This window comes from Mustela erminea, chromosome 3 (genome assembly GCF_009829155.1).
Source record: "Mustela erminea isolate mMusErm1 chromosome 3, mMusErm1.Pri, whole genome shotgun sequence".
In the NCBI taxonomy this organism is placed as follows: Eukaryota; Metazoa; Chordata; class Mammalia; order Carnivora; family Mustelidae; genus Mustela; species Mustela erminea.
Window position 1 is genome coordinate 155,828,504 of NC_045616.1, and position 27,489 is coordinate 155,855,992.

Here is a 27,489-nt window from a genome sequence, read left to right on the forward strand (position 1 = left end):
TTTTGTTTGTTTTTGTTTTTTGTTTTTAATTTATTTTTTATTTATTTTCAGCATAACAGTATTCATTATTTTTTCACCACACCCAGTGCTCCATGCAATCCGTGCCCTCTATAATACCCACCACCTGGTTCCCCCAACCTCCCACCCCCCGCCCCTTCAAAACCCTGAGATTGTTTTTCAGAGTCCATAGTCTCTCATGGTTCACCTCCCCTTCCAATTTCCCCCAACTCCTTTCTCCTTGTTTTTTGTTTTTGTCTTTAAAACTTCTTTGTCTTTTTAAAATTCTTTATGTTCATGTCTCATTTCTATTTATTGCCTTGTGAATCATCCACATCATAGTTACTGTTGCTTCAGTATAGGACAGACACACTCACCAAAGTTTTCAAACTCATCAAAATATAAGTACTTTAAGTTTTAGTTTTATACACAAAACATAAGCCTCCAATATGAACACTGGCATTCTGAGTATATTAGAGAGGCCAGAAATCCATATGAAATGTTTGCCATGGTTAGTTAATAAAGGAAAACAAGCAATATTATATAGCCCAAGATATCTTTACAATTCATCAGAGAAATGTTTTCCCTACCCAGGGAATTTAGAGAAATAGCTAAAACACAAACCAATTTTTATTAAAATAATTTGTCAATATCTTTGGGTTCTGATGTTCTTTTTGAAATTGGAATTCTGTGCACAATAAAAATTCAAAACATGCCACATTTCTTTACTCTGGGAAAAAAAAAATCCACAGACAGAAACTAGAAAATAAGCTCTGGCCCAGAGATTTTGTAAACTAATACTATTAAGAACCAACCTCAATGTGAGGACAAATGATGAGAAGCTTTTTTAAAGCAGAAGTATTCTTTCTTTCGTTAGTAAGGACTGCTCTGAATCCTCATGTGTGTAATGAAGGACATTGTCTCCTAAATATAAGCGAGGCAGGAATTTTATAAGATCTTGAACATGTTCAGGCCTGGGCATATAATTTAGAGCCCATGATGTGTGTTAGAGGGATAGACTGACTTGTGATCCAGACAGCCCCGCTGCCTCGAGTTTCTTGTCGTCTGAGGTTTGTTACAGCTGTGAAGGTAGATCATATAAGCAAAGTCAGACCCTAGCGAACCCATCACCCAAAGCCCCTTAAGATCCATTGACCTCCATAGCTCAGCTCAGTAATTTAAATTAGAATTAGAATTGCCAAGTGGAAATCAGCACTTGGGTTGGCATGTCAGTACTAAGAAGAAAACCAACTTGGGAAACAAAATTAAGTGACTTTCAATCCGTGAACCTCTTCTATTTGAGAACCTGTATAGGGAATTCCTCCAGAAGCAGCTCATTGGTTGAGAGAGAAGGTGAATTATAGCTGAAGAACTGTATCTTCTTCTTCTGTGACATTTATCTCTCCGGTTTATGAAGTCCTCTGTGAACAAGTGTGGAGGTAGGGGGAGTATGAAATCAGAACACGATGGATGCAGTTAAGAATAAGGTGTGTGCAGGGCGAGCTGCTCCTATTAGCCAATACTTTTAAAATACACTACTGTACGTCGTCTCTCCCCGGCCATCTCTTTTATGTAACCAGAGCAATTCTTTACTTCTGATCTCACCAACATTAATCAAGTTGTTATGAAACTGGGATTTCTTTGCAGCCGAAGATCTGGGGGTACCAGTGATATGTAAGCATAGTAACAGGAAAGTAACATCACTGCCCTTATTTGGCAGGCCCACCCCAGGTGAAACCCCAGCACCCCAGTTCTCTGGGAAGGGAATGAGTGGCGGGTGCAAAAAGATTTCCTTCTCCAGATACATTGGGGGAAACTCTCTTTAAATTACATCCAGTAGGGGCTTCAATTATCTAACGGCAGGACTGGCAGAGCCTTTACTTTGTTAGTGTAGATTGTAAACCACTGAGTTGAGTGTCAAGCACTGCATTTCCCATGCAACCCTACAGAGAAACCCTTTCTAGAACACAGTGTCCTGGAGCACGAGGATTCCGAAGGTCTGTCATAGAGGTGGTAATAGAAGCAGGATAGGTATGAAGCCATTTCTCATCCATCTGAGCACAATTGGTCCATCTTCTTACATTGGAGAGGCAAATGTAAATCATTTGTTGATGCATCCGTTAATGTGTTATTACAGATCACTGTCCTCAGTTTATGTTATCGCTGGAAAGATCAGGTACGTGTGCTAGCTAACTAGACACAACTCCAATGAGTGTGTGTAGAATGACAGAGTCAATGAGTCTCAGGGCAGGTGTCATTTGGGGTCGAAGATTATACCTGTGACATGATTAGACCTCTCTATACACGTATGATGGACACAGCATAACATACATTGTTAATCCCTAATGGCACACCTGAAAGTCATGTAATGTGTGTCAACTAATGGCCAAAATTAGCAATCAGGAAACAACATGTGTTGAAGAGGATGTGGAGAAAGGGGAACCCTCTTACACTGTTGGTGGGAATGCAAGTTGGTGCAGCCACTTTGGAGAACAGTGTGGAGATTCCTCAAGAAATTAAAAATAGAGCTTCCCTATGACCCTGCAATTGCACTACTGGGTATTTACCCTAAAGGTACAGATGTAACGAAAGGAAGGGCCATCTGTACCCCAATGTTTATAGCAGCAATGGCCACGGTCGCCAAACTGGGGAAAGAACCAAGATGCCCTTCAACGGACGAATGGATAAGGAAGATGTGGTCCATATACACTATGGAGTATTATGCCTCCATCAGAAAGGATGAATACCCAACTTTTGTAGCAACATGGACAGGACTGGAAGAGATTATGCTGAGCGAAATAAAAACTTTTTTTTAAAAAAAGAAGATTATATCTGTGGAAAGAGTTCAGAGGCAGGAGGGAGGAGGGCCGGTCCGAGCAAGGAGCTTCTAGCCAAGTATTTCTAACCATAGAGCGGTACCAACCCCAGAAGACAGCTCTGTAACCTTACCCACATTTTCTAATCTCTTTGGACTGCCTTTGTCTTCTCTATAAATTAGAAATGCACCTGCCTTTGTTATACCTCTAGGGAGATGCAAAGCAGAAATGGAAACAATAGATGAGACTTTTCTTGAAAAACATAAGCTACTCTAGAATATAATCTATAAGCAGTAGCATGTGAAGAAAATCTGAAAAAAAGGGTTAGATTTTAATGTATATCAAAAAGAGACTGCCATAAACACAAAGAGGAAATTTAAAAAGAAACAAACAAACAAACCTGTAGCTGACTTCCTTTCTTTGTGACCTTTATTGAAACGAATTTTTATTTTGCCGGAGGGGTTGATGAATTTGAGAAGGCAACACGAAGTGAAAGAAGTGTTGTAATCCATCATTATCTGCATTAATCAGTGCATTACTGTGATTCCGGTGTGCTAAAGTCAGCTAGGAGGACTACCTTCAGCTTCTGTTCCTGAAAACAAACTTTGCTTATGAAAATGCCAAACTCATCTTGTCTCACACCCTTGTCTTCTGAAATTTTCATCGTGGGAGAGTTCTTGGGTCTTCATTGGATGACAATCTTGACCTAAAAATAAAACGTCCTCCAAGGTTTCTCCCCTGAGGCAAGAATCAGTGAGTTTCAGTTTTCACCTTTACGTCCTTACTGCTAAAATTAGACAATGAATTGAGATAAAAAAATTGGGGGGCTATCATGCTTAAATATTAATCATGCTTAATATTTAATCAAATTACTTAAGTCCTGTTATAACGTGTCTTATCAGTTACTTGACTCATTTTCAATATTTCTCAAAAATCAGTTTATTTCTACTTCAAAAGGCATTTCAGCAAACTTCCTTTTAATTAACTGTCATTTTTATTTTTAGAGCAATTCTTACACAAATTAAATATGCTTATCTTAACCACCTCCTTGTCCATATTTCTAGTCATTACCTTACTTCTCAACAAGTATAAGAATTTCTCAGAATCTCATTCAGTGAAATCCTCTGGATAAGATCTCAAGGTGCTAAAAAGTACAATTCTTCTTTTTGTCTTCCAAACAGATGGAATAGGTTATTTATTTGGAGGTAATAACTCTTGAGAGAACTACACACCATACACTAGAAATGTATAAAATTCTGCTTTTTTATTTTCATTCGGAGGGCTGAATTATCATTTGAATCATTTTCTCAGACCAACTGCTTACCAATACTGGCATGTGAAATTGGTCCTTATATGTGTTGTAAGTCAGTATTTTTTAAAAATCATAGTTATTAGAAAAAAAGCATAAGGAATTTTTGTGTTCCTTCCAGAATTTGTCTCAACCTCTGTTCACAGCCCACTACTTGTTCCTTGGCTCCAGCTGGTCCTGTTCTATACCTTGGCTCTCTCTATTTGGATAAATCTTTAATCAATTAGAGCAACTGGCAGATCCATAAAAGAAGGTTCATTATGGTTCATTTTTTAGAAAATCAATGCATCTCATTAAATATTTATTCTAACCCAGCAGGAGCAAAGGGACAGAGGTGGAAATAAACAGGTCCCATTCTGGGGAAAGGGGATTAGACAAGAGGGCTAGTGTGGCCACAACTACTTTCCATTCTGTGCAAGGAAAATGCAGAGTCCATTCTGCGAGTCTTCACCCCCACTCCCTAGAACCCGGATTATTCCATCTCTCTGAGCTGTAACTTTTCAGTGCTGTGGTCACGCTAGCTGAGAACAGGGTTCCTTAAGTCATACAGCACAAGCCAAGTTTGGGAGGTTGTTGTGGACGTTAATTCCACCTACGAAATGCACTTTTTTTTTTGTTTTTAATAGGCTTGTCATGCCTAATTAAATTATATTTGCCTTTAAATCTGACATCTATGGCATAGTTAGGGATACAGATTTGATTTTTTTCAATTATGTTCTACTAGAAAGGAGGATAGATTCTAGTTCAGTCCATGAAATCCTAGGGTCAGAGAAAGTAAATCGATTAGTCAAGGCATTTTTTATATTATTTAACTACCATTGTTAGTTGCATTGACAAGATCAGTCAGCATGTGTTGTTATATTTACAGGATTATCATTAACTTTTCCTGATAATTTATTATCTTACCTATTTTAAGAATTTTTAATGTAGGTTTTTCTAAATTTGGAAGGATTAATTAGAACAAGATTCCATTTAAAGAATGTTCCATCTAGTTTTTATAAACATAACCTATTAAATTAAGCATTAAAGATAGAGAAAATAGAAAAAAGGAAGCGTTTGTAACATGCCTAATTCAAAACAGAACATCAGCCACAATTAAATTTGTTTCAGTTAGCCTAAGTAATTAATCCTCATTCTCTTGATCATGGCTTAGTTAGCAGCCTTTCAAAGTGAATGAGTTCTGGAAATCCTGACTGACTCTTCTAACAGTCTGAGAGTTGTTCATCTGTGGTGATGATACCACCTTTACAGGGGCACCTGTAGGCAAGAGCCTATTTATTTATTGCCTCAAGTGTTGATAGTACCTGTTGGAGTTCTTTAATCGGGCTATTTTGATGTTTCTTCTAACTGACCCAATTATAGATATGTGGCTCTGGTAGGCGTCTCCAGGCAGGCATGAGGGAAAATCAGAACCCACCTGTTGACGATAAGGCTGAATGGCTCTGATTACTCATCACAACCAGTAATAACAAAATTGAGACAAGTTTAGTTTTATACGGGGTTGGTGGCTAGCATCTAAGTACACATTATGAACAATGAGGCACTGAAAATCTCTGGGATCTCATGATCTATCCTGTAGAGATTATGTTAGGATTACCACCAACTGAAAAGTCTCTTTTAAACCTAGAAATGGAATCTTTCTTTCAAAAGCTTGTTGACCATTAGCATGCTTTTAACCAAAGTGGAAGATTCATAAGGGCTGAGGCATAATCATATTACTTTCCATGATTTAGTGGAGGTGGAGTTTCTCTTGTTCTTAGTTGCCAGGTCTTTTTGTATTGGAAGCTTGGTAAATAGGCCGTCTTTCACACTAGTATTAAATAAAATAAAAACCTGAAGAATGGCATTTGTAGCACCTTTGCTTCATTAAGTGAAGAAGAAAACTCTTTGATACTACCCAACAATAGTCCAGGAAAACCCTAAGATGGTTTTAGATGTAAAAGACTTTTTTTTTTTTTTAATATTTATTAGTTTGACTGTGGGGTGAAGATTTGGGGAAGACAGTTTCAAGAAAGAGTTCTCAGGACACACAAGATATGAGTACAAGTCCTTAGTGTGTAAAAACAAGAAGAAACTGCAGCTTGGTTCAGAATTTTCCCATCTGAGCAATATTCAAACTTTTTCTGTAACCAAACAATGCTCCTGAATGTTTCACTTCTTGGTCTGTAAGCCACATAAATCAGTTTTAAAATACAGATTTTTTTGTATGTTTTCTCCTCTTTTATAATAAAGTGTTTATATTAAATACCCTTATAGTTACACAATGACATTCTTATGTCACATCAGCTCCAGAAGTTCCAAAAAGGAAGAAAAGGTGCAGGCACATTACAGAAGGAGCTATGGCTATTGACAGAGCATTGTAAAAAGACTAATAACCTCCCTTTGGTAAGGCGGAAAGGCTCTTTTCACATTTACCTACAGACATATAATCACCTGGAGATCAGCTTTCATATCTTCCGCCACTGATCAAAAGTAACTTCAGACTGGGGAGGGGATTCTGGTGAAATGGCAGAGCAGGAAGCACAGGTATCTGGTTCCCCAGATTGGCAGAATGTGTCTGATATATTTTGGAACTCTGGAGTCTAACGAAGGCTTGCGACTTTCAAGGGAAAGCTTGGAGGGTAAATGATGATTAATTTTGGTCCATTTCAATTCTTAACATAGTGTCAGCTATCAGCCCTCACCCAGATCAACTTGGCTGGCAGCTGTGTGTGTGTTCCTGAGCAGCTTGCATGCAGCGGATGGGAACCAGGGTGGGAAGCATTAGCCCTGTCCTCCAAATATCAGGGATCTGCATTCTGATCACTGCTGCTTTTGGTCATGGAAGTGCAGACAAGAGGACAAGAGCCATTTTTGCACACCTCTCATTGTTGCAAGCCCCTTCCCTCTTGCTGAGGTGACTTCTAGGGAAATTAAAGGGTTGGCACCCTCCCTTCCCCTTTGATTTTTCTCCCCTTTTGGGAACCAGACTTTAAAGACTAGGACATTCTAAAGCAAATGGATAGGCAAAGGAGATTAACAGTCCTGCATGTGCCCAGAGAAAGGCACAAGTTTAGAAAAGACCTGAGAAGACCTTAAGTTTATACCTTAGGCTGATGCTCTGCACAGAGATAGCCTACCAAAATCAAAAACAAAACAAAAACCAAAGACAACAACAATAAACTTGGGGAAGGAGATAAATCTGATTTACAGAATTACATTATTAGATTCCACTATCTACTATTACACATACACACATATAATCATAAGGCATACAAAGAAATGGAAGTATGGTTCATTCAAAGGAAAAAAAATAAACCAACATAACTGTCCCTGAAAAAGACCAGATGGCAGACCAACTAGATAAAGACTTTAAAACAACTATCTTAGAGATGCTCAAAGAACTAAAAGGTGATATAGAGAAAATCAAGCTAATGATGTCTGAATAAAATGGAAATATAGTTAAAGAGATAGAAAACCTAAAGGAAGCTTAAAAAAAAAAGAAATTCAAGAGCTGAAAATGACAGTAACTGATATGAAAAATTCACTGGAGGGATTCTAAGGCAGATTTGAGTGGGCAGAAGAATCCATGAACTTGAAGACAAGACAGCTGAAATCATAAAGTCCTAGGGACAGGAAGGAAAAAAAAATAAAAGTGAACAGAGTCTGAGGGCTCGGTGAGTCACCATCAGGCAGACCAACATATACACTGTGTCAGTCCCAGAAGAAGGAAAGAAAGAGAAAGGGTCAGACAGATTATTTGACAAAATAATGCCTGAATATTTCCCAAATTTGATGAAAGATGTGAATATAAACATCTAAGAAGCTCAACCAATTCTGAGTAGGATAAACCAAAGGGACCTACACTGGGACACATAACCAAAATGTCCAAAGACAAGGACAGAGAAAATCTTGAGAAGAAAAAAAAGAGAAATGACTCATTACATTTAAAAAGATCTCAATAAGATTCTAAGCACATTTCTCATCAGATGCTTTGGAGGTCACAAAGCAATGGGCTGTATTTTCAAAGTGCTGAGAGGGGGGAAAAAAACCTGCCAATCAAGAATCCTCTATTACAAAAGTACAGAAAAAAGAAAGATATTCCAGGTAAATAAAAGCTGAGGGAGTTTGTCACTAGAACTTCCTTGCAAACAAAAGTAATCCTGCAATTTGGAATAAAGTAACTAGGACCATATGAAGAAAAATAGAGCTCAGTCAAGATAAATACATGGGTAATTACAAAAGTACTATTGTCATGACAGTTTGTGACTCTTATTTTCCGTGTTTTATGAGTGATTGAAGAGACAGATGCATTTTTAAAAAACAATTATTTTTTGTGTTTAGACATGTGATATTTATAAAGATGGAATTCTGTGACATCCAGAACTGATAAGGGTGGGGATGAAGCTATAAATAAACAGAGTTTTTATATGCTATTGAAGTAAGATGGTATAAATTTAAATTGGAATTTTATAACATTAGAATATTAATTTGTAATCCCCATGGTAACCACAGTGAAAATAGTTATAGAATATATACGAAAGGAAATGAGAAGGTAATTAAAACATTTCACTACCAAAAAAAAAAAAATTCATATAAACACAAAAGACACAGGAATGCAGGAAATGAGGGACAAAAAAAGCTGCAAGGTATATACAAAACAAATACCAAACTAACACAAGTAAGCCCCTCCTTGTCAGTAATTTTCCCCCATTTTTTAAAGATTTATTTATCTATTTGAGAGACAGAGAGCAGGGGAAAGGATATAGAAAGAGAGAGGGAGTCTTCTAAGCAGATTCTGCACTGAGGGGCTAGATCTCATAACCCTGAGCTGGAAACAAGAGTCAGATGGATCAACTGACGAGCCAACCAGGCACCCCAGAAATTATTTAAGTACAAATTGATTAAACTCTCCAATCAAAAAGAGAATGCAAACAAAAGTAATCCTGCAATTTGGAATAAAGTAGGATTTAAAAAACATGATCCAACTATATGCTGTCTATAGGAGACTCATTTTAGATCCAGATGTTATGGGAGAGAGTCTTTGTTATATGGCTGGAGATCTTGATCCTTGAGGTCCCCAGGGGTTGATTTCTGTGGGTGTTGGTGCTCAAAATAAAGATAGCCAGAAGGAAAGCAGCAAGAACAGAGCAGTTTATTAAAGTGAAAGTACACTCTCAAAGTAGGAGTGCTGGACAGGTTCCATGAGGTAGAAATGGCCCCTAGGTTGTTTTGGGATTAGATATTTTTGGATCTCTCTGGGCTGGCAGGAGCTGTGACTTAACAGTGGGGTGGTCTCTAGTGGAAGCTATTTCCAGTCATTTGGGAAACTTCTCCCACAGGTTGGAAGGGAGAGTTTTGCTACCCTACAAGGTTTGACAGGAACTGTCATGGCCGCCTTCCGCCATCTCTCCAACTGCCAGGGCTGTTCCCACAATGCAAATGTATTATAATGAGTCTAGGGGTTAGGTGGAAGAGGAGAGTGCATACTCCACACCTGTGGCTCTTTGGTTCATCACCTCCAGGGTCTTGGACACCATAAAGTCACGATATTGTGTCCCTAGGCTTCCAGTGTATAGTGGATCACCATCCTTGCCTCCAGTTCATGTCTCTTTCAGTCCCTTGCAGACTCTGCAAGGACTCTGAGACTCTGCCTTGGGGTGTTCCTTCCACCACTCCTGTCTAGCTTTTACTTAACATAAAGACATAAACAGATGGAAAGTGAAAGGATAGGTGTACACCCATTTTCACAGCAGCATTATTCACAATAGTTAAGATGAGGTAGCAACTCAAGTGTCCTTAGCTAATGAATGGAGAAGCAAAATGGGCTATACAATCAAGTGGTATTCTGCCTTAAAAAGAAAAGAAATTTTGATATATGCTACAATATGGATGAAGCTTGAGGACATTTTATTAAGTGAAATAAATCAGTCACGTGAAGATATATACCTTATGATTCCACTTATATGAGGGACTTAGAGTAGTCAAAAATCATAAAGAGTGACTTCTCTGTTTTTTGCCACCTTCCAGAGCTCAGGTGGTTAGACCACAAACCATTACTCAATATCACTGCCACCAATGTGGAAACTAAGTGGTGGCCCACAAATCAATACCAGAAATAGGCTACTAGAAATAGAAACAGAGTCATAAACAAACAAAAAAGAAGTCAGCAAGCAGAGCCCTGTTGCACCATCCCGAAATTTCCACCAGCCCTTGTCTGCATGAGAACTCTGCTAAGCATGTCTTTCTAGGGGAGCACAGTTGGTTAGATCTCCTGAGGCCATCTGTACCTGCATGGGCCTGACTCTTTAAACAGAAGGCTCCAGAAAGAAGCATTATAAAGAGAAAATAAGTGTTATTTACAATTTTCCAGAGGTTCTGGACTTAGAAAGCTGGTTCAACCAGTCTTATGTACAAATATTTAAAGGATACACACACACACACACACAAACACACACACACACGTGTGCCCAGAGGAAAGGGTAGCAGAGTTCCAAGGTTACAGTTAGTCTGTCATTGAAGGATATACTATATATTGTTCACACAAGGACCACAGTGACAGGATCTCCACTGGTGTTCTCATACCAGTCTTGCAGATCAGAAGTAAAGTTATTTTCATCAGAGACTAAGTAACTCAGAAGAAAGGACCTAAATATTTCTATTGGGAACTTAAGCAAAACAAGAGTGATCTGTTGGTGGGTTGTGGTGCTGGTGGTGGTGAAGTTGTTTTGTGTTGTTTCAATCTGAGGGAGCCTCATGCTTATCTTTTTTTAACGTATTATTCCCTGACATTGGATGATGGCGAGCATATTTCTTGCAAATGGGGGGAGGCTAAGGTGTCCACTCTGTTTGCACAAATCTAGGTGTCTTTGGAACTTGATGAGCAGCTTCTTGCCTTAAAGGGAATCGTTGTACTACTCTTTCATACAAGGGTAACCCATTTTGCATGGTTTTCTTGTGCGTGAATAATTACAATAGAAACCTCACTTGTCCATTATTATTAAATTCTAAAATGCGCTTGGTTTTTCACTACCCACCTCATTGTCCCAGCTAGAGACTCCTGAATCCTCTGGGCTCCATCACCCCCAGCATTTCACTTGTCAGTTTCCTCTTACAGTTCTGCTTCATGGCTGCTATCCTGCCCCTGACCCTGGGCCACCTCTGTGGTCACAAGTCCTTGATTTGTCCTGATATACTACAGTGGCCTGTTAAATGGCATGAATCGTTCTGTGACTTTCAGTCTGTGCCATACTGTTCACTTGTTTTTAAACCAATTAAATCCAGAGAAAAGGGGGAGTGGTTCAGTCTGCCGTGGGTGCTGGTGCCACGGGCCTTTCTGTGGGCCTCAGCAGTTCATCCTGAGACAGGAAGCTCCTCTGCCTCCTGCCAGACTCCATCTCAAGGTGAGGCCTGTCTGCTTGTGATCTCCTTGCTTCCACACAGCGTCCCATTGTGCCACATGGGTGCTGCTGGGCTCCGGCGCCCTTGATGCCCCAGGACCTGTGCAGAACCTCCAACATTCCTCCTCGTGGTTCCTGAAGAGATGGCATCCATCTCCTCCTTAGCCCAGGAAGAAATTACCTCAATTCATTTCTCTCTCAAACCAAACCAAACCAAAAACCTTTTGATCCCCTTCACGGTGTTAGGCTGTGAAAATTGCAGTTGGACTCACCCACCTTGGAACTTTTCCTCATCACCCCTGTGGCACAAAAAGGGAATTAGTTTCTAAAGAGGGAGAACTCCTTTTACCTCTGAAGAACTCTCAGACTGTAGAGACCCAAAAGCTTGAAAGCTGGGGTGGTGGGTGCCAAAATTCCTCGTTAGTAACAAGAATGGCTTTTTCACTCTTTCCATTGTTTAGAAATTTAGGGAACAAAGGAAGTATGTGACATAGAACAATTATGGGCACAAATTATCTTGAATTATAATGCTTACAATTTCAGTAGAAGTTCAGAGACAGAGGATTTTATTGTAAAGAAAAAGACCACGTGTTTCTCCAAACTTCGGTCTTTCTATTCTGAAACCTTTCTTCTCTTTTTTTTTTTTTTTTTTGTGTGTGTTTTGGGAGAGAGCACATGAGTGGGGAGGGGCAGAGGGAGAGAGAGAATCTTAAGCAGATTCCACGCCTAGCATGGAGTCCAACGTGGAGATGGGTCTCATGATCCTGAGATCATGACCCAAACTGAAACCAAGAGTCACCAGGTGCCCCTGAAACTTTCTCCTTCTTGAGGCACCAGAATTCTCTTTGTAGATCTTGGGGCTCCCCTGACCTGTGGAACAAATCCTGAATGTTCACTTCCTATTTCAAGCCTTCTGTGGCAAGCCCAGTCCAACCTGATGTCTCCCTTTCCTGGACTCCTGTCATTATCCTGCCACAGAAGGTCGCTGGTGGCTGTAATTATTCTGTGTTCCTGTTTTCTTTTTTTTCCCATCCAATTAGCCTCCAAGTTTATGAACACAAGGAAAAAAAAAGCTATTCTTGCTACCCAAATTTCACATGAAGATAGGATTCCATTTCTAGTACGAGAAGACAGCTTTTCTCAGAAACAGAATTGAAGGCCCTTAAAAGAATAAATAAAATTTGTCTAGAGGTCTTCTGTTCTATGGAATAATTTTTGCTTGATTTGTTTCTCCAGTTGGATAGTCAAAAATATAAATTAAAGTGTATCATTCCAAATAGGCTAATAAAGAGACTAAATGAAAAATCTCCACTTGTCCAGTAAAATGTCAGTGAACTCTATTGGGAATATTAGAAATAAAATCATTCTAAAGGATTTCTTGACGGGTTATGACCGGTTATATACAGCAGTGACTCCTCATTTTCCACACCAGTACGGCACCCCGGGGCAAGTCGGAGAGGCCACCTGGGGGAGGGGGAAGCAGCTGCGTGTGCCCCCGATGAGAATACCTCATATTTCATTCACGACTCATGTATTCAGAAAACATGCAGGATGAATCCACACCTTCAAATTTATCTGATATAATTTTTTAAATGGCAGTAACAACAAAAACTGAAGAAGGCTACAGCTGAATCTTCTTCCTCTTTTCGTTTTTGCTTTCAGCCTCAGTGATGTCCAGGGTCACAAACCATACTGGGAGCATGGATGCCCCCGGATGCATAGTGACTGAAACAGTTTTCTGTTTCCTTTCTGTCTCCCTCCCCTTAGGAAGAAAAAATTTAAGACCCTATTCATCCATCTACTCACATCCATAGAACTCAGGTTTGCCCAAGAGAGTCTCTGCAGGTTAATGAACGGATGATGTCCCAACATGCTGAGCTCAGCAAAAGTAAACTCTTAGCCAGTGCTGAGTGTGATTTCATGATAAACAAATACAGCAAGCTGCTCAGAGGACTGCCCAGGCACAAAGGATCGTCTCCAAACCATTTTAAGTATTGTCTTTAGGGAAAAAAAGGGGGGGGGGCTACATTGGGAAGTTTTCAGGCAAACCATTTTTGTCAGACTGAGTGAAGATACTTTCCTATTTCAGTAATTTAGCCATCAGCATTTTTTTCTGTCCCAGCTAAAATAAGCTACCTAAACATAGGGTAAGAGCAGGTACCAAAATTACAAGGGTCTGTTTTATTTATTAATGCCTGGAATGGAGATATCCCTGCCTTCCCCTGTGCGTTTCCTAGGCATCACACACCAGAGGATTAGACAGCCAATGAATCTCTCCTTTAGAGACATGTATGGAGGCAAAACATTTTCAGATGGCTTTCAGGAGCTAGCTAAACATGTCCGATTGGGGGATGGGAGACAAGAAAGGACTTTAACTTTGGACACATGCCAGTTCCATCTGAAAAATTCAAGCACAGCCAACTTTGCTACAGGCACTCATTTACTTAGTTCCAGAAGTAAATTAATGGAACAGAATCGGAAGCTGCAGGTGGGATGAATTAATGTCTTGCAGGGTTATTGGTAATGCCCCACATGCTTTGTAAACGAAAAGTACTCCATAAAGATGTCATTTTAAGTACCTTTATCACTGGGAGTAGCAAGATTAATAATGATGAAGCAAGTCAAGGAAGCAAAGTTGGATATTATTTTCTTTGTTTTTCATGCGAAGGGGAATGTGTCAAATGAGTAAATGTTATATGGTAGAGCCATACGATAAATCCCATCAAAGAGACGGGCGGCTCCTTGGGTTATCCTGGTTCAAAGGACACCTAGCTACACATTATTTGTGAAAACCTCTCTCCCTTGCTTTAAATGTTTCTCTTTGTTTCATACGGGCCGGGCCGGAACTCAGGAGTTATGTATATGATCATGAACTACACATGTTTGTGGTTTGACTCTTTCTTGTTAAATAGTTCACCTCCCAACATAGTTCCCATCGAGGTAATGTTGAAGTTATGTCAGTAATCCTCGTGGGTTACATGCTGTCCACACATTTACTCAATTCATCTTTGGAACAGCCTTGTGACATAAGTACCATTATTATTCTTGCTTTACAGGTTTTAAAAAGCTGAGGCTTACAGGCATGATGTAACTTGCCCAGAAATTCCATCCTACATCCATCTAGCCCCCAAAGTCTACACATTCACTGTGAGGAATATCTGTTCTCTGTGTGTGTTCACAGAGACCCAACAGAGAATATTCAGTGATGGGAAATGGACAATACTGCATTCATGTGGCCTCCCATGTCCTCTTTTTTCCCCTACCCCTACGCTCCTCTCTGCCCTCTTCCTCCATTTTGGCCTCATTTCAACTCTTCCCTTGACTTTTTTTTTTTTTCCCCCAAAGGCAAATATGCCATGCGAGACCTCGTCCACAGGCTTCCAGGTGGGAACAACAGCAACAATGCGGCAAGTAAGGCCATGTCGGATGACACGGTGACAGCCGTCTGCTGCACCCTACATGAAGTGATCACCAAGAACATGGAGAACGCCAAGGCCTTACGGGATGCCGGCGGCATTGAGAAGTTGGTTGGCATCTCCAAAAGCAAAGGAGATAAGTAAGTCAAAGACAGACTTTGTATCTCTGTAGAATTTGGCATTGGTAGAGTTAGTTCTAAGTGTGCTCAACATCCCATTGGTTGTGGGTAACACAACTGAATGTCCCTGGAAAACACTTGTCTCTGATAATCAAGAGAAGGGAAATAGCATATGGTTTCCAGTCTTCCCGCCCCATGATGAAAGCTGATCTTCCTGCTAATTTCAATTTGATGAATAACTCATGACTTGGTGACTCCTGTGTTACTAAGGTAAGAGAGACTTGACATTCCAGCATGCACACACTAGTGTGTTCCTCCAACACGGACTAGATAACCAGCTTAACGTGAGTATGTGAAGGTGTTTTGTGGTTACTGTTCCTTTGTGGCTGCAGGTCCAAGTATAGATGACAGGTCCACATCCTTTTGCCCTTTGCTTCTTCAGCTGTGCATAGCAAGTCATGCAGGGAGAGTGAGGGGAGCAAACGGTCGGGGGGAGTCAGCGAGATCTCAGTGCTGACCCAAAATCCTCCTGTGTTAGCTGTACATTTGGGGCAAATTGTTTAATTGAATGAGGCACTATGCATATACTTTCCAGTCTAAAACTGAGGAAAAGGCCATCATAATATCCTAGAAGAAGTGATGATCAAATCTTAAAGAATGAATAGAAGTTTTCTGAGCATAGTGGTCAGTGGTGAGGAAGGACTTGTTTGCAGGTAGCATAAAGAGAGATAAGGCTCTGTGTCCAAGCATCTGCACCTCCAAGAATGGAATTGTCCCCAGTTTGATGTAAGAATCAATGGTATCTTGCTACATGCAACCTAAACATATCTACAGCAGCCAGAGTGTCTTTATATCAGCAAGCTGTCAGTGTTACAGAAACATTCACAAACCTTAATTAAATGTTGCCTCCTAGAAATCCCTCAATGTAATCAATGAGATTAAGAGGGTAACCTTTTGTTATCAGAGGCTACTTCTTGACTTTTCATTCCCTGCCTCCCTCATTTCTTTACATCTAAATGCCAAATAATTTTTCTTCTCTTGTTCAAGGCTGTGACAGGGGTGCTCTGAGACTTTTTGGAAATTCTCACATTATTTCATTTGATTCAGGATATTACCAAGTCTCAGCTTTCTATGTAAGCACCCTGATACCTCCCACTAGGTTCAATCAGCAATTTAGTATTAGTATTCAAAAACTTTTTGATATCAAGTGGAGGAGGCCCACTGGACTCGTGTAATAATGGTGTAAGATGGAGGTTGGTTTGAATTATATGTTGTTCTGTTGGACATCAGATAAATGGCTGATCTACATGGACAGCAGACCACATGGTTGTCTTCTTCACGTACCTTCAGTAGAACATTGGAATCTCTAATGAAGTGCTTTCCTGTTTTGAGCATTAAGAGCTTAATGTGTTAATGCTTTTGTTAGCAAATACACACAGGCAATGAAACCATCGTCCACAGAAATGCTCTGACATATTTGTGCATATTGGTGAGATATTCAAAGATTGTTTTCTCTGAACTGTAAGACTAGAGAGTTTGAGGGATGGTCTGGCATATGTTAATTTCTTCCACCTGTTTGGGCATTGCTACTGCAGTAAACATCCTTCAGTGGGCCTTAAAGAGAAAAGAGGCTTTTATCAGTCCTGTGGTAAAAGAAAATTACTTGGTGAAACTAATTCAAAAGTCATTTGAGGAAACCATCCATGAAGGAGCATATATCCATATTACCAATCCAGAAAATGGTCCTATTATGTCTTGTCCAATCTTGATTAGTGTTAATGGGAAGTTTCTTCCACAATGGATGATCTCATAACTGTCTGCTGATTTGACTGGAAGTTTCTTTAAGGAATAGTGACATGTTTCATCTCATTGCTGCTTGACCTTTTTTCCCAATGTTAATAGTCAAGATTTACACCAAGTTTAATGAAAAGTGTTGAATTGGGTGGAGTTAGGCATCTTCCCAGTTCTCTTGCTTATCTCATCCATTCTTCGATGTGGCTTGCCTCTTTTTTCCAGGATCTATTTATTTATTATTTCAGAGGGGCATGGGGAGAGAAAGTAGGGGTAGGAGCAAAGGAGAGAGAGAAAGAGAATCCCAAGCAGACTCCATGATCCATGCAGAGCCCAACACAAGGCTTGATCCCATGACCCTGAAATCACAACCTGAGCTGAAATCCAGAGTTGGTGCTCAACCAACTGGGCCACCCAGGCACCCCTTAACTCTTTTGTATATAATGACTAATTTGAGGATCAAAACAGGTTTTTATAACTGCAGATAGCCTCAACTCCTGCCTACACTTCAATTTGTTATTGCTTCTCAACAGCCTTAAAAGGAATCCAGAAGAATTATTTTGAATCTTTACATAAAACTCACCACTTCATTCAATTTTGTTGACATGAGTCACCGAGATTCCCAAGGCCTTCTGGACACATTTCAGTGAAATAGGAATTCTTTCTTGAAAAGAGAGTTTTTGAAACTGGAGATTAGTTAATAACTAGAAAAGGGAGGGATAGCAGTTTGCTGTAGTTAATTTACAAAATCCTTGCAAGTATGTGCTCCCTAAAATGTCCTTAAAGAATTATTATCAGACATAAGTTTAATGATTTTAAAATTTCAGATAGTAGGATAAAACACAGGGGGAAAAATGTGCCTATCTGTGATTCTCCATTTTTAATGCATTTGTGTGTTTTATTTCTAAATATACACAAACTTAAACATGCCATGCTATTAATGAATCAGACTAGTGAGGTGCCAGTAACAGTCTGTTTGAACTGGAGCTTGCTAATACAGCCACCAGGACTGGGGTGAATACCTATTACCAATTGCAACAACTGATATCCTCAGTCACCCCTGATATTATGATCTTATAGGAATCTTATACTACCATTTTCATGTCTTGATAACTTAAACTATTCTTTTCACATCATTTTAAATACACATTTATGGACATCCTGTCACATCCATTTATTTCAAAAGTACATTTGTGTTTTTTCTAATTTTAAAAATTATATAGGAAATAGTGTGTTGAATGTGTCACTGTATTTTGTCATAAGACTGAGAAGCTGTTAACATTCTCAACTGTTACTTGTCAGTAAGGAACTGTTTTATTGTGGCTTCGGCTATAGTCACTTGTCACATTAGAAACTCTCAATTGTTCAAGTCCTTCAGTCAACAGTTATAGTTGTTCAAGCAGAAGTTGCTATGGTACCAGTCTAGTGATGGACTTTTAAAGTCTAAAAAAAGCAATGTTTGTTTGACCTTCACATGCTAGTATGACACTGTAGTATATTGGCATTTTAATTGAGAGGTTAAAACCGAGTGTTCATTACACACTCATAGTCTTTTTCTGTTTTGTAACTAAGCAAGAAGTAGAACAAAAAATTACACTGTTTTCAAGGAATTTTGCATACTAAGTATGTCTCAACTACCTTACCACTACCTGAATATTCATGTATGTTCCTCAAGAGTTGCTTGACTATTGTCATGGATAAATAACTAGCTAACAGTGATAAAATATAGCAAAACATAACAGCATTGTTCAGCATCGATTACATAAGATTAACATGTCCCTGCAGCTGCAAACATGAAAAGCTCTAAAAGTCTGTCTTTAAATCAAAGGAATTTAATACTACATTTAGAGCATGACACTAGCATAAATTATACAGTCATTGAGTGGCCATCCATTTTAGTAAAGGAAAATACATATGTTACTTAGATATAGTTCATCTTTCATAGAGAAAAAATGTTTGGAATTTACTTTCTTTTTTCCTTTAAAAGTACATGATATATGCAACAATGCGTGACTTGTTGAACACTACATCTGAAAGTAGTGATGTACTATATGTTGGATAATTTAAATTTAAAAAAAAGAAAACCAAAAGTAATAAATGAATGAATGAATGAATAAAAATACATGATATGACTAGCATTTTCAAACACAGCCAAGTTGAATTCCATCTCAGCAATAAAAATAGGAAGAATGATTGTTACCATGACCAGTAAGTAGATGGAGGAAGGAACCTTAAGCTTACTTGGTCTAAATTGCAAGCTCAAAGATCCAGGAATGTAGACACACATCATGGACGATTTATTAACATCGTATAATTCCAATCCAACGTGCATAGCTTCACAACAGCCACTTAGTCTGGCTCTCGAATCCAACCTCAACCTCATTCCATCTCACCATCTGCTCACTTTCTATTTCAAAAGCCATTTTATTTCAAAGGCATTTTTGGTCTCCATTCAGATTTTCCCTTCTGGGAGTTCTTGGGCGGCCACAGCACTGGTCAGGGGCGGACTTTACATTGGGGTCCTTGTGAATGGTTATGTCCTGCCTGATTCTAGGCATCAGCATAAACATAGACCGGGGATCAGCAATCTATGGCCCAGGGTCCAAATCCCACCCACCTCCTACCTATGTAAATAACATTTGCTGGGAATGCAGCCATCTCCACTCACTGACATATTATTTATGATGCCCCTCATGCTACAGTTGCAGAGCTGAGTAGCTGCGATTGAGACCATATGGCCCCCCCAAAGTGGAGGATATTTATTATCTGACCCTTTAGGAAAAATAATATGCCAGCTCCTGAGACAGGCCATGGTGTCACTGGCAACCAGTAGAGTTGTGCTGCTGGTTGTGGAATGAGCAGTTAGAATAGAGCATCTACAGGTAATTAACAGTTTCCCTGTTCAAACCAAGGATCTGATCAAATGAAATCAACATTACTTTATGGACCTCATGTCTTTTTTTTATTAATTATTTTTATTAACGCATAATGTATTATTTGCCCCAGGGGTACAGGTTTATGAACCGTCAGACTTACACACTTCACAGCACTCACCATATCACATACCCTCCCCAGTGTCCATAACCCAACTACCCGGACCTCATGTCTTTTTTAAGACACAGATGGGCACTGACCCCAAAGTCAAAATATTGAGCTAGCATTGCATAGCAATTTTAAAGCCATGACTTGAGAAAATGCTAAGTACCACTAGTCCAAAGGTTTATGTGATTTTAGTTTCTCCCCATGATCCACAGGAAGGAACTGTAATTACACGCAGGGCTTTATCTATAGATGTTCCTTTATCTATCCTTTATCTATAGATGCATTTCTCTGTGTAAGCATAAGAGAGGATGTGCACACCTCTTCCTCTGCTGTCCATCCCTCAGGCAAATGGAGAGCAGTTCCCCATCACCTCACAGGCATGTAGAGCCAACACTCTATATGCCCTCCTGCTTCAGTTGAGAAAATGAATATTTTGTTTTCTTTTTACTACACAGATGTTACACAACATAGCAATTAAAACACCTGACCCTGGCCCTTACTGATCACTGTTTTTCTCTTCTTTCTGTTCCACTACATCTGCATTCAGACTCAAGGCTCTGCTCTTCCTTTTGCATTTGGAAAATCCTTTGCCAAATTGAATGCATTCCTCTCTCTTGCCCTCATAGGTGTGTTGAGGAGAGTAAGGTTGCAGACTAGTAGACCATCCCCTGCACTCCCCTGACTGAGAAGGAAAGAGCCAGAAGCCATCAGGACATGATTCCTATAAATTTTGTAAATTCCTGATGAGTCAACGTCCATCTGAAGCCCAGCTGCCCCACTTCACTACCTTAAATGTCTTGTTGTTTCTTTTCCAGACACTCTCCAAAAGTGGTCAAGGCTGCATCTCAGGTCCTAAACAGCATGTGGCAGTACCGAGATCTGAGGAGTCTCTACAAAAAGGTAATGTTTGTCTTACCTTCTTGCTTCATGGTTCACACATGTCCTGAGACCACAGATCCAGTATTGGATCATAACAAGGTGCATCATAGATATGGAAAGGACTTGTCCAACAATCTGAGTAACTGAAACACAACTAAAGCAAGACAATCAATGAAGAAGCAGAAGCGAGGGTCACTAAGGGTCCCTGGACAGACACTAAAATCCATGAATCTTCTGGATTGGACAGACCTATGCTCACAGGGTCTTACCCTAGATTGTCCTATGGAAAAGGAAATAAGCATCTTTTCCTCAGTGTCCATATTATACAATAGACTAAAAATTTATGAACTGAGTAATTTTGCAAAAAAAAAAAAAAAAGAGCATAGACATTGGCAATAATGTTGGAGAGAAGATGAAAAAATATGTGTATATATAGCAATTCAGGAAGCTGAGAAGTATCATAGCCCAAGAACAAGGAGGAGAAGACCTGAGAGCCGGCCCTATGTGCCTAGCCCTGACCCTCACTGAGTCACTACACATGGGGAGAGGGCTGATGTTCCTGATGGTGGCTGCATATTAGGGGAAGAAGCTTGGCATTTGTCCAGCACACTCTCAGAAGTCAGGAGGGAGTTTATATTATACATTTCACAGGGATGTTCATCTCCAAAATGGTTTAAAAATAATATCATCAAGGAAAAATGTCACATCTAGACACTTTTATTCTATACCTCATTTCCAAGGGATGCTAAATAAAGGGTGTGTAACTCTTTTCAGTTAGAAGGGGAGAATCTTTTTTTAAGTGTATCCAGAAGTTGTTCTTATTGTGATCAGACTGGCAAATGTGGGTAGTTTAAATGACTCATAATCACATGATAGATTTGAGGGAACAGATAGGCATAGAGAGCATCCCTAGTCACAGGGAGCACCCTGTAGGCTTGGGTCTTGGTAGAGAGTAGAAAACCTAAGCAGGTCTGGGAGAGGGTCCTGGGCTTCCTCACCAACTGCCCAGAGCACCTCCTTGCAGCCCCCTGGCCACCTCCATGGAGGAGGAGAGGGAGCCAGAGTCACTGCTTCTTTCATCCTCTGCCTATGAGTCTCGAGGTGGGCATATGGGAATGCTGCAAAAGGTTCACACCACAGAGAGTAAGACCCGTCTTGCCAGAGGGAAAATCTGTCTTTTTCTAACCCAGTGGGAAACAGTAAATATTTAATAATGGGTTCTACTAAGTTAGAGTCTTTTTCTAGACTTTCCCCTAGGCCTTTCTATTTCCCTTATGCTCTCATTACTTTGCACCTTTTTTTTTTTAAACAAATTTAGCCTATATATTTCTCTTTCAAGATTCTCCCATTTGTTAAGAGCAAGTATGTTTATGTTGAGACAGAGATGGCAAAATATAGTGTTCGGGGAGTGTTGTAGATAGATTATATTCTTTTCTAAATATTTTGCATGTTTGGATAAGCCCTTCTCTCAGATGTTTTGAGTCACATTTTGTTTTGCTTGAAATCGCATCCCAGTGTCCCTACTTAGTTCCTTCATGGACTCCTCCAGGAGCCAAATGAATTCTCTCCCAGGGCAGGATCCTTCAGCTCAACAGGCAGCTGGACAAGAAGAACTTGATATAAATGAGAAGGGAACTGGTTGTTCTGAGTCACTGGCTCCAGAAACTCGAAGAAATATTACTGCCTCAAATAAGCTCCACTTTCCCTTGGATCTTGAACAGTTCTTTGCTGAAATACACCTTACCCTACTTATGTGCATTGAAGGGAAACTGCTTTTAGAGACTCCACAAGTTATTTGTTGAATGGTAGTGTGAGTTTTCCATCTTAGTTTTTTTTCTAGGTTGGTAGTAGAGTTCAAAAGTGTAATTGTCTTTTTGTTTTCATGAAGAAAAAGAATGTGTTGACAGGAATTTAATGGAGCTAAAAATCAAGAGCTCAAGATGGTTTAAAATGTGTTTCCTGTGAGGACGTTCAAGGAGGATGATCTGGAGAAACTGATGCTGATGTTTTCAGTGGACCCATGGTGATGTTTTTAGTTGACCTTTGATTTAAAAAGGTGGAGAAAGAGCCGTTCTTAATAATTTCCAAATTATGCAGTTGTGAAATGAAATGAGGACCTTTATGCTCAATATCATAATAGCGAAGATCAAAATTCTCAAAAGCTTTTCTTTTTTGAAAAATCTTTTGGTAAGAAGACCAAATTTATTCATCCTTATGAATTGTTGTTAATTAGTGGGGAAATAGATTTCCTTTTTGTTCTTTCTTGACAATTTACATATCATTGAAAAAAACTTCTGATCCATATCTTTTAATTCTCTATGCTTCAAATCTGTTTATTAAACATCTATTATAGGCTTAAAGAAAGAATAGTTTCAGGGAAAACCTAAGACAAGGAAGCAGCGAATGTGGGTAAAAATGAAGTATGGAATAATTACTGGTAACTTCATTAGTTTCAGAAATATGTTCTATAGACTTGCTGAATGAATTAGGGGTAGGAAAATTACCGAGCAAAATCTCGACGAATTATTGGAGGTTGCATAAAGCTTAAGGGCATTATGCATAAGAGGAAAACTTGAGTAGGGAGAGAGAAATTGAAATGAAAATGGCATATCTATTGGACAGAATTAAAGATCCATCTGTCACTAGCTAATTTCCTCCCAGGACTCAGGCACAGTGGCCAGAATCTCATTTCATTAGCTCAATGACTTTATTTTACTTTGAGAGACACATTTAATAAATCAGAATATTCTTCCAACCAGGTGTGTTGACCAATACAAAATTATGTTTGATTCCTGAGACATGGTGAGCAAAACATATTTGTGGTGTCTGAACCTTCAATTTCAGGGAGGCTTGGACTTCTGACTTTTCTCCCCAAAGGAAAATATATAATTGTAGAAGAATGTTATCACATATTTCATCACCACTTGTTTTTTTTTTTTTTAACGAGTCCTTAAATTTGGATAACCACAAATACAACCTTAAAATTTTTTTTTTCAGCTGCATCATCCCAGAGACTGTTTTCTAAAGGAAAATAAGGTGACCCTTAGGAGGAGACTTGATATAGGGATGGAAGAGAAACTGGAGGTCATCAGTTCTTGACTTTTGGGAAACTGTACTTTAAGAAAATAAGGTCACTGATATAATGGGGTGCTTACGTTTGATTAGGCTGAGAACTGTTGGGAGAGCTGGTTTTGGGAGAAAGGAGACAAAAATCAAGGAGAAGGAGACATAGAATTATAAGATTACAGAAATCATTGTTTGTAAACCCTTATATAAAACCTTGCCTTTGTAGGAAAGTTCCCTATCTCATTCATCTCTCATTCCAGCCCACAAGGAGAGAGAAAGGAGAAGTGAGGACCAGTTATGTCCTTGTAAGCAAGTGATACAAAAATTTTCTGGGCTTCTGCTCACATCCCTGGACCAAGAACTCAGTCACATGACCACACCCAGCTGCAAGGCAGGACAGGAAGAGTGGGCAGCCAGGATCCTTGCTGAACTTTATGGCGGGAGGAAGGTGGCTCCTTTACTGAAAGAAGAAGGTGGTATCAGCTCCTATAGTCATTTCCTTGTGTTCAAATACATTTAATATAAATTGCATTCACCGTCTAATGAGGCCTATTATTCCATTTCAGGATGGCTGTAGTCATTCATAACTTCTTACTTGCATTAAGTAAAAATCTATCAGCAGCTTCCGCCCTCCAGTGCCATTCTGAAAAGCCTAATTTCTCTTCTCTGTGATAGCCTTCCTGCATTTGAAGTAGCCATTCTGTCTCCAAGAGGTCATCCCTGTTCAGGCCCGACATGCTCAGTTCTAATATATCAGCATTTCCACAACCTTCACCAGAGACTCTCATGTTTTGCTACACCCATGCGGGTTTGTCAGATCCTTTCTGAAAAGTCGCACCCCAGGATGAGTATACTCTTCCAAGTTTAGCTCAAGTAGAAGAAAGAGAGGGAAACTGCTTCCCTGATGTGAGGCACTCACCTGCTAACGAGGCTTGAGAGTAAGTCAGTGCCGGAAGGATCCGGTGAAGTACAAAAAGCATAGGACTTAGAATCAATGGCCAGAGACTCAACGTACAGCATAACTAGGCAAGCTTCCTGCCTATCAGGTAGGGACTGACTTCGGGCAGCCTGTGGCGCCTTCCTGCTGATGGACAGTGGGTAGACTTTTGGTTCACTGGGTCTCACTGTCAGTGCTCACAGATGTGCTGGGGCATCTGGAATGTCCTCAGAGCCCTATGGATTTGGGAGGCTGGGGCCTCTTTGATGCCTGCCTTCTGCTTTGCATGCCAGTCTGTAACTTTCAGCCTGGGTGTCAGAGACCCTGCACATCCTTTCATGGACATGGCGGGCATCTCCCCAGCGGTCCCATCCCTGTCCCTTGCTTTTCTCAGTCATGAAGTAAATGCCATGACACATGGCCCAGTGGGATTGGTGGTTGTGCCTGATGGGACAGTAGTCATCATCAAAGAACTCTGTAAACTGGAAAGTCATGTACCAATGGGAGCTCTTGCTGTTAGTTCTGAAAACCGCTCATGCCATTTGGCTGCCGAATGCTCTCTGCCATCCTGTCCCCTGGGAGCTGGATATTTGGAGGCAGGGGTTTCATTTTGTTGTTGTCATCACAATCATCATTATTGCTTCCAAATTTTCACAGCTCTCTCCCCCTTGGTTTCTCCACCCTCTCTCTTGCCAACCCGTAGATACCTCTCTAGTGCCCGGCTTGCACTCCAGGGGTATAAGTAAATCAGATTACATAGGCTTTTATAAGAAGGCCAGTAATGACAATGCTAGTTGCCACGGTTTTAGAAGAGAATTATGTGCTATTCATATAGTGCTAATCTGTGTGTGTGCGGGTCAGCTGTGCCAAAGGCTAATGTTAGGGAGGATCACAGAGACATCTAGGACTGCAATAAGCAGTCTGACTTAGTCAAGAGCATGCCATGTTTCCCTGATAAGAGGTCCTGCTGTGATCCTGTACGTTTCTAGTCTGAACACCATGTAGTAAAATCGCCTCACTCACAGAAATAGCCTTCAGGCGACTCTTAGGACATCACTGTCCCCTGAGTTACCTCAAATTGTCTGATGGCTGCTTCTCCATCCTTCTTGGATTCATCTTCCCATTCATTCTCAAATGTTGATATCCCCCCAGGTTTTGTATCTAGACCTTTCTTATCTCACACACGACCTCCTCTCCTGGCTTCAGTTACCACCCACCTCTACGAGTCTCCCAAATCTGTTTCTCTATATATCTGGCCACCTGTTGGATAACTTACTCACATTCCCCAGAGCACCTTGAACAAAACCAGATCTCACACCAGCCTACGGCTCTGGGTTCGAGTCCTCTTCTTGCAACCTCCTTCCCCTAAACCCGTACTCGGGAACCATCACTGGCTCTCACCTCTCCCTCACGTGTCTGCATCCAGTGCCACACGTCTGCCTCCATCCACTTCTCTCTATGGTCATGGCCAGGAAGCGGGCTTTGTTCCTCTGGATCATTGCCACAGACCCCTAAGTGGACTCACCACCTTCGGGCTCCCTCCTCTCCAGGCCAGTCTCCCAAGGACAGCCAGGGCGAGCTTTTTAAAAAGCAAATTTGACTAAATGACTCTTTGGGACCATACGTTCCTATGGCTCCCTTTGCCTTAGGACAGAGTCCAAACATCTCAACACAGTCCATGAGACCTTCCAGGAGCATCTCATCCCCAGCCTATCCCGGGCCTTCTACCTACATTTGCCCACCAGCTATACTGAATCTCTGTGTCCCCTGTTCAGTTTCCCTCCCCCTTCCCCACCACCCTCCATGGTCTGCCCCACCAGTACTCCAATCAGCACCCTACTTGCCCACCTAATCTTCTTCATTTTTCCTATAGTTTTGTATTACCCTCCCTGGAAATCATCTCCCTGACCTCTTCACCAGGGCTGCATTAAGGTCATTCCTTAGTAATCTAAAATGATGGGAAGGTATATTTGTTTGAATGAATAAAAAAGTTTTAATTCAAACTTGTAAAGGATGGTTTTTAAGCATTATGAATAGAATTATGAGCTTACAGCAAAAAATGTCACCACAGAATGTGCTATAATATTTAACATGTAGGTAGGATTTATTTGTACTATTATAGAAAACAATTTTCTTCCTTGGTTCAAATGTTAAGTGTGGGAGGATTTGAATTATGAACTTCTATTACAAGTCATTTCTTAAGAGAAATTGCAATGAAATTTGCCTCCAACTCTTAGTACAATTAAAATACCAACTCCTAATGAGCAAAATTCTGAATTCCATGCAAAATGAGCAAACACGGCGTGAAAGAGCCTGCTTTACTATGTGCTAGAAAATAGGAATAAAGAAAATGAAATAAATCATATCTGGCCCACTGGCAAAAATAAAGTACAGGACTTAACTTTTTTAAAAATTGAAGTTCTCAGTTTACTTGAACTATTCCGATTACTCTGTTCTCCAAACTTCTAATTCCCCTCTTGGCTGCCAGTGTCTGAAGGTTTTGAATGTAACACACAGCTTAATGACATAGAAAATTGGAATTTATTGCATTCCTAGCCAGTAGAGATCATTGTTTTATTGGTCTTGATGAGGCATTAGGTCTAAGACCAATTTGGGGGAATCTTCCTGAACACAAAATTCAGTAACAGGATTTGGCTTTAAAATGTATTTGGCCTGTTTTGCTTTCAAGTGTTATTTACTTAGCCATCACTTAAAACCTTAGCTTGTTTACCACTGGG

At 40.1% G+C, this 27,489-nt stretch overlaps 1 protein-coding gene across 4 annotated transcripts in view; it reads left to right on the forward strand.

Annotated features, from left to right (window-relative positions):
* Nucleotides 1-27,489, forward strand: part of CTNND2 (catenin delta 2) — a 901,368-nt gene that overhangs the window by 837,522 nt on the left and 36,357 nt on the right. For all 4 annotated transcript variants that reach the window (XM_032337744.1, XM_032337745.1, XM_032337748.1 and 1 more), the window contains 2 exons: nucleotides 14,847-15,057; nucleotides 20,685-20,769. In XM_032337744.1, coding sequence (XP_032193635.1) covers nucleotides 14,847-15,057; nucleotides 20,685-20,769 — 296 coding nt within the window. The remainder of the gene's footprint in view (nucleotides 1-14,846; nucleotides 15,058-20,684; nucleotides 20,770-27,489) is intronic.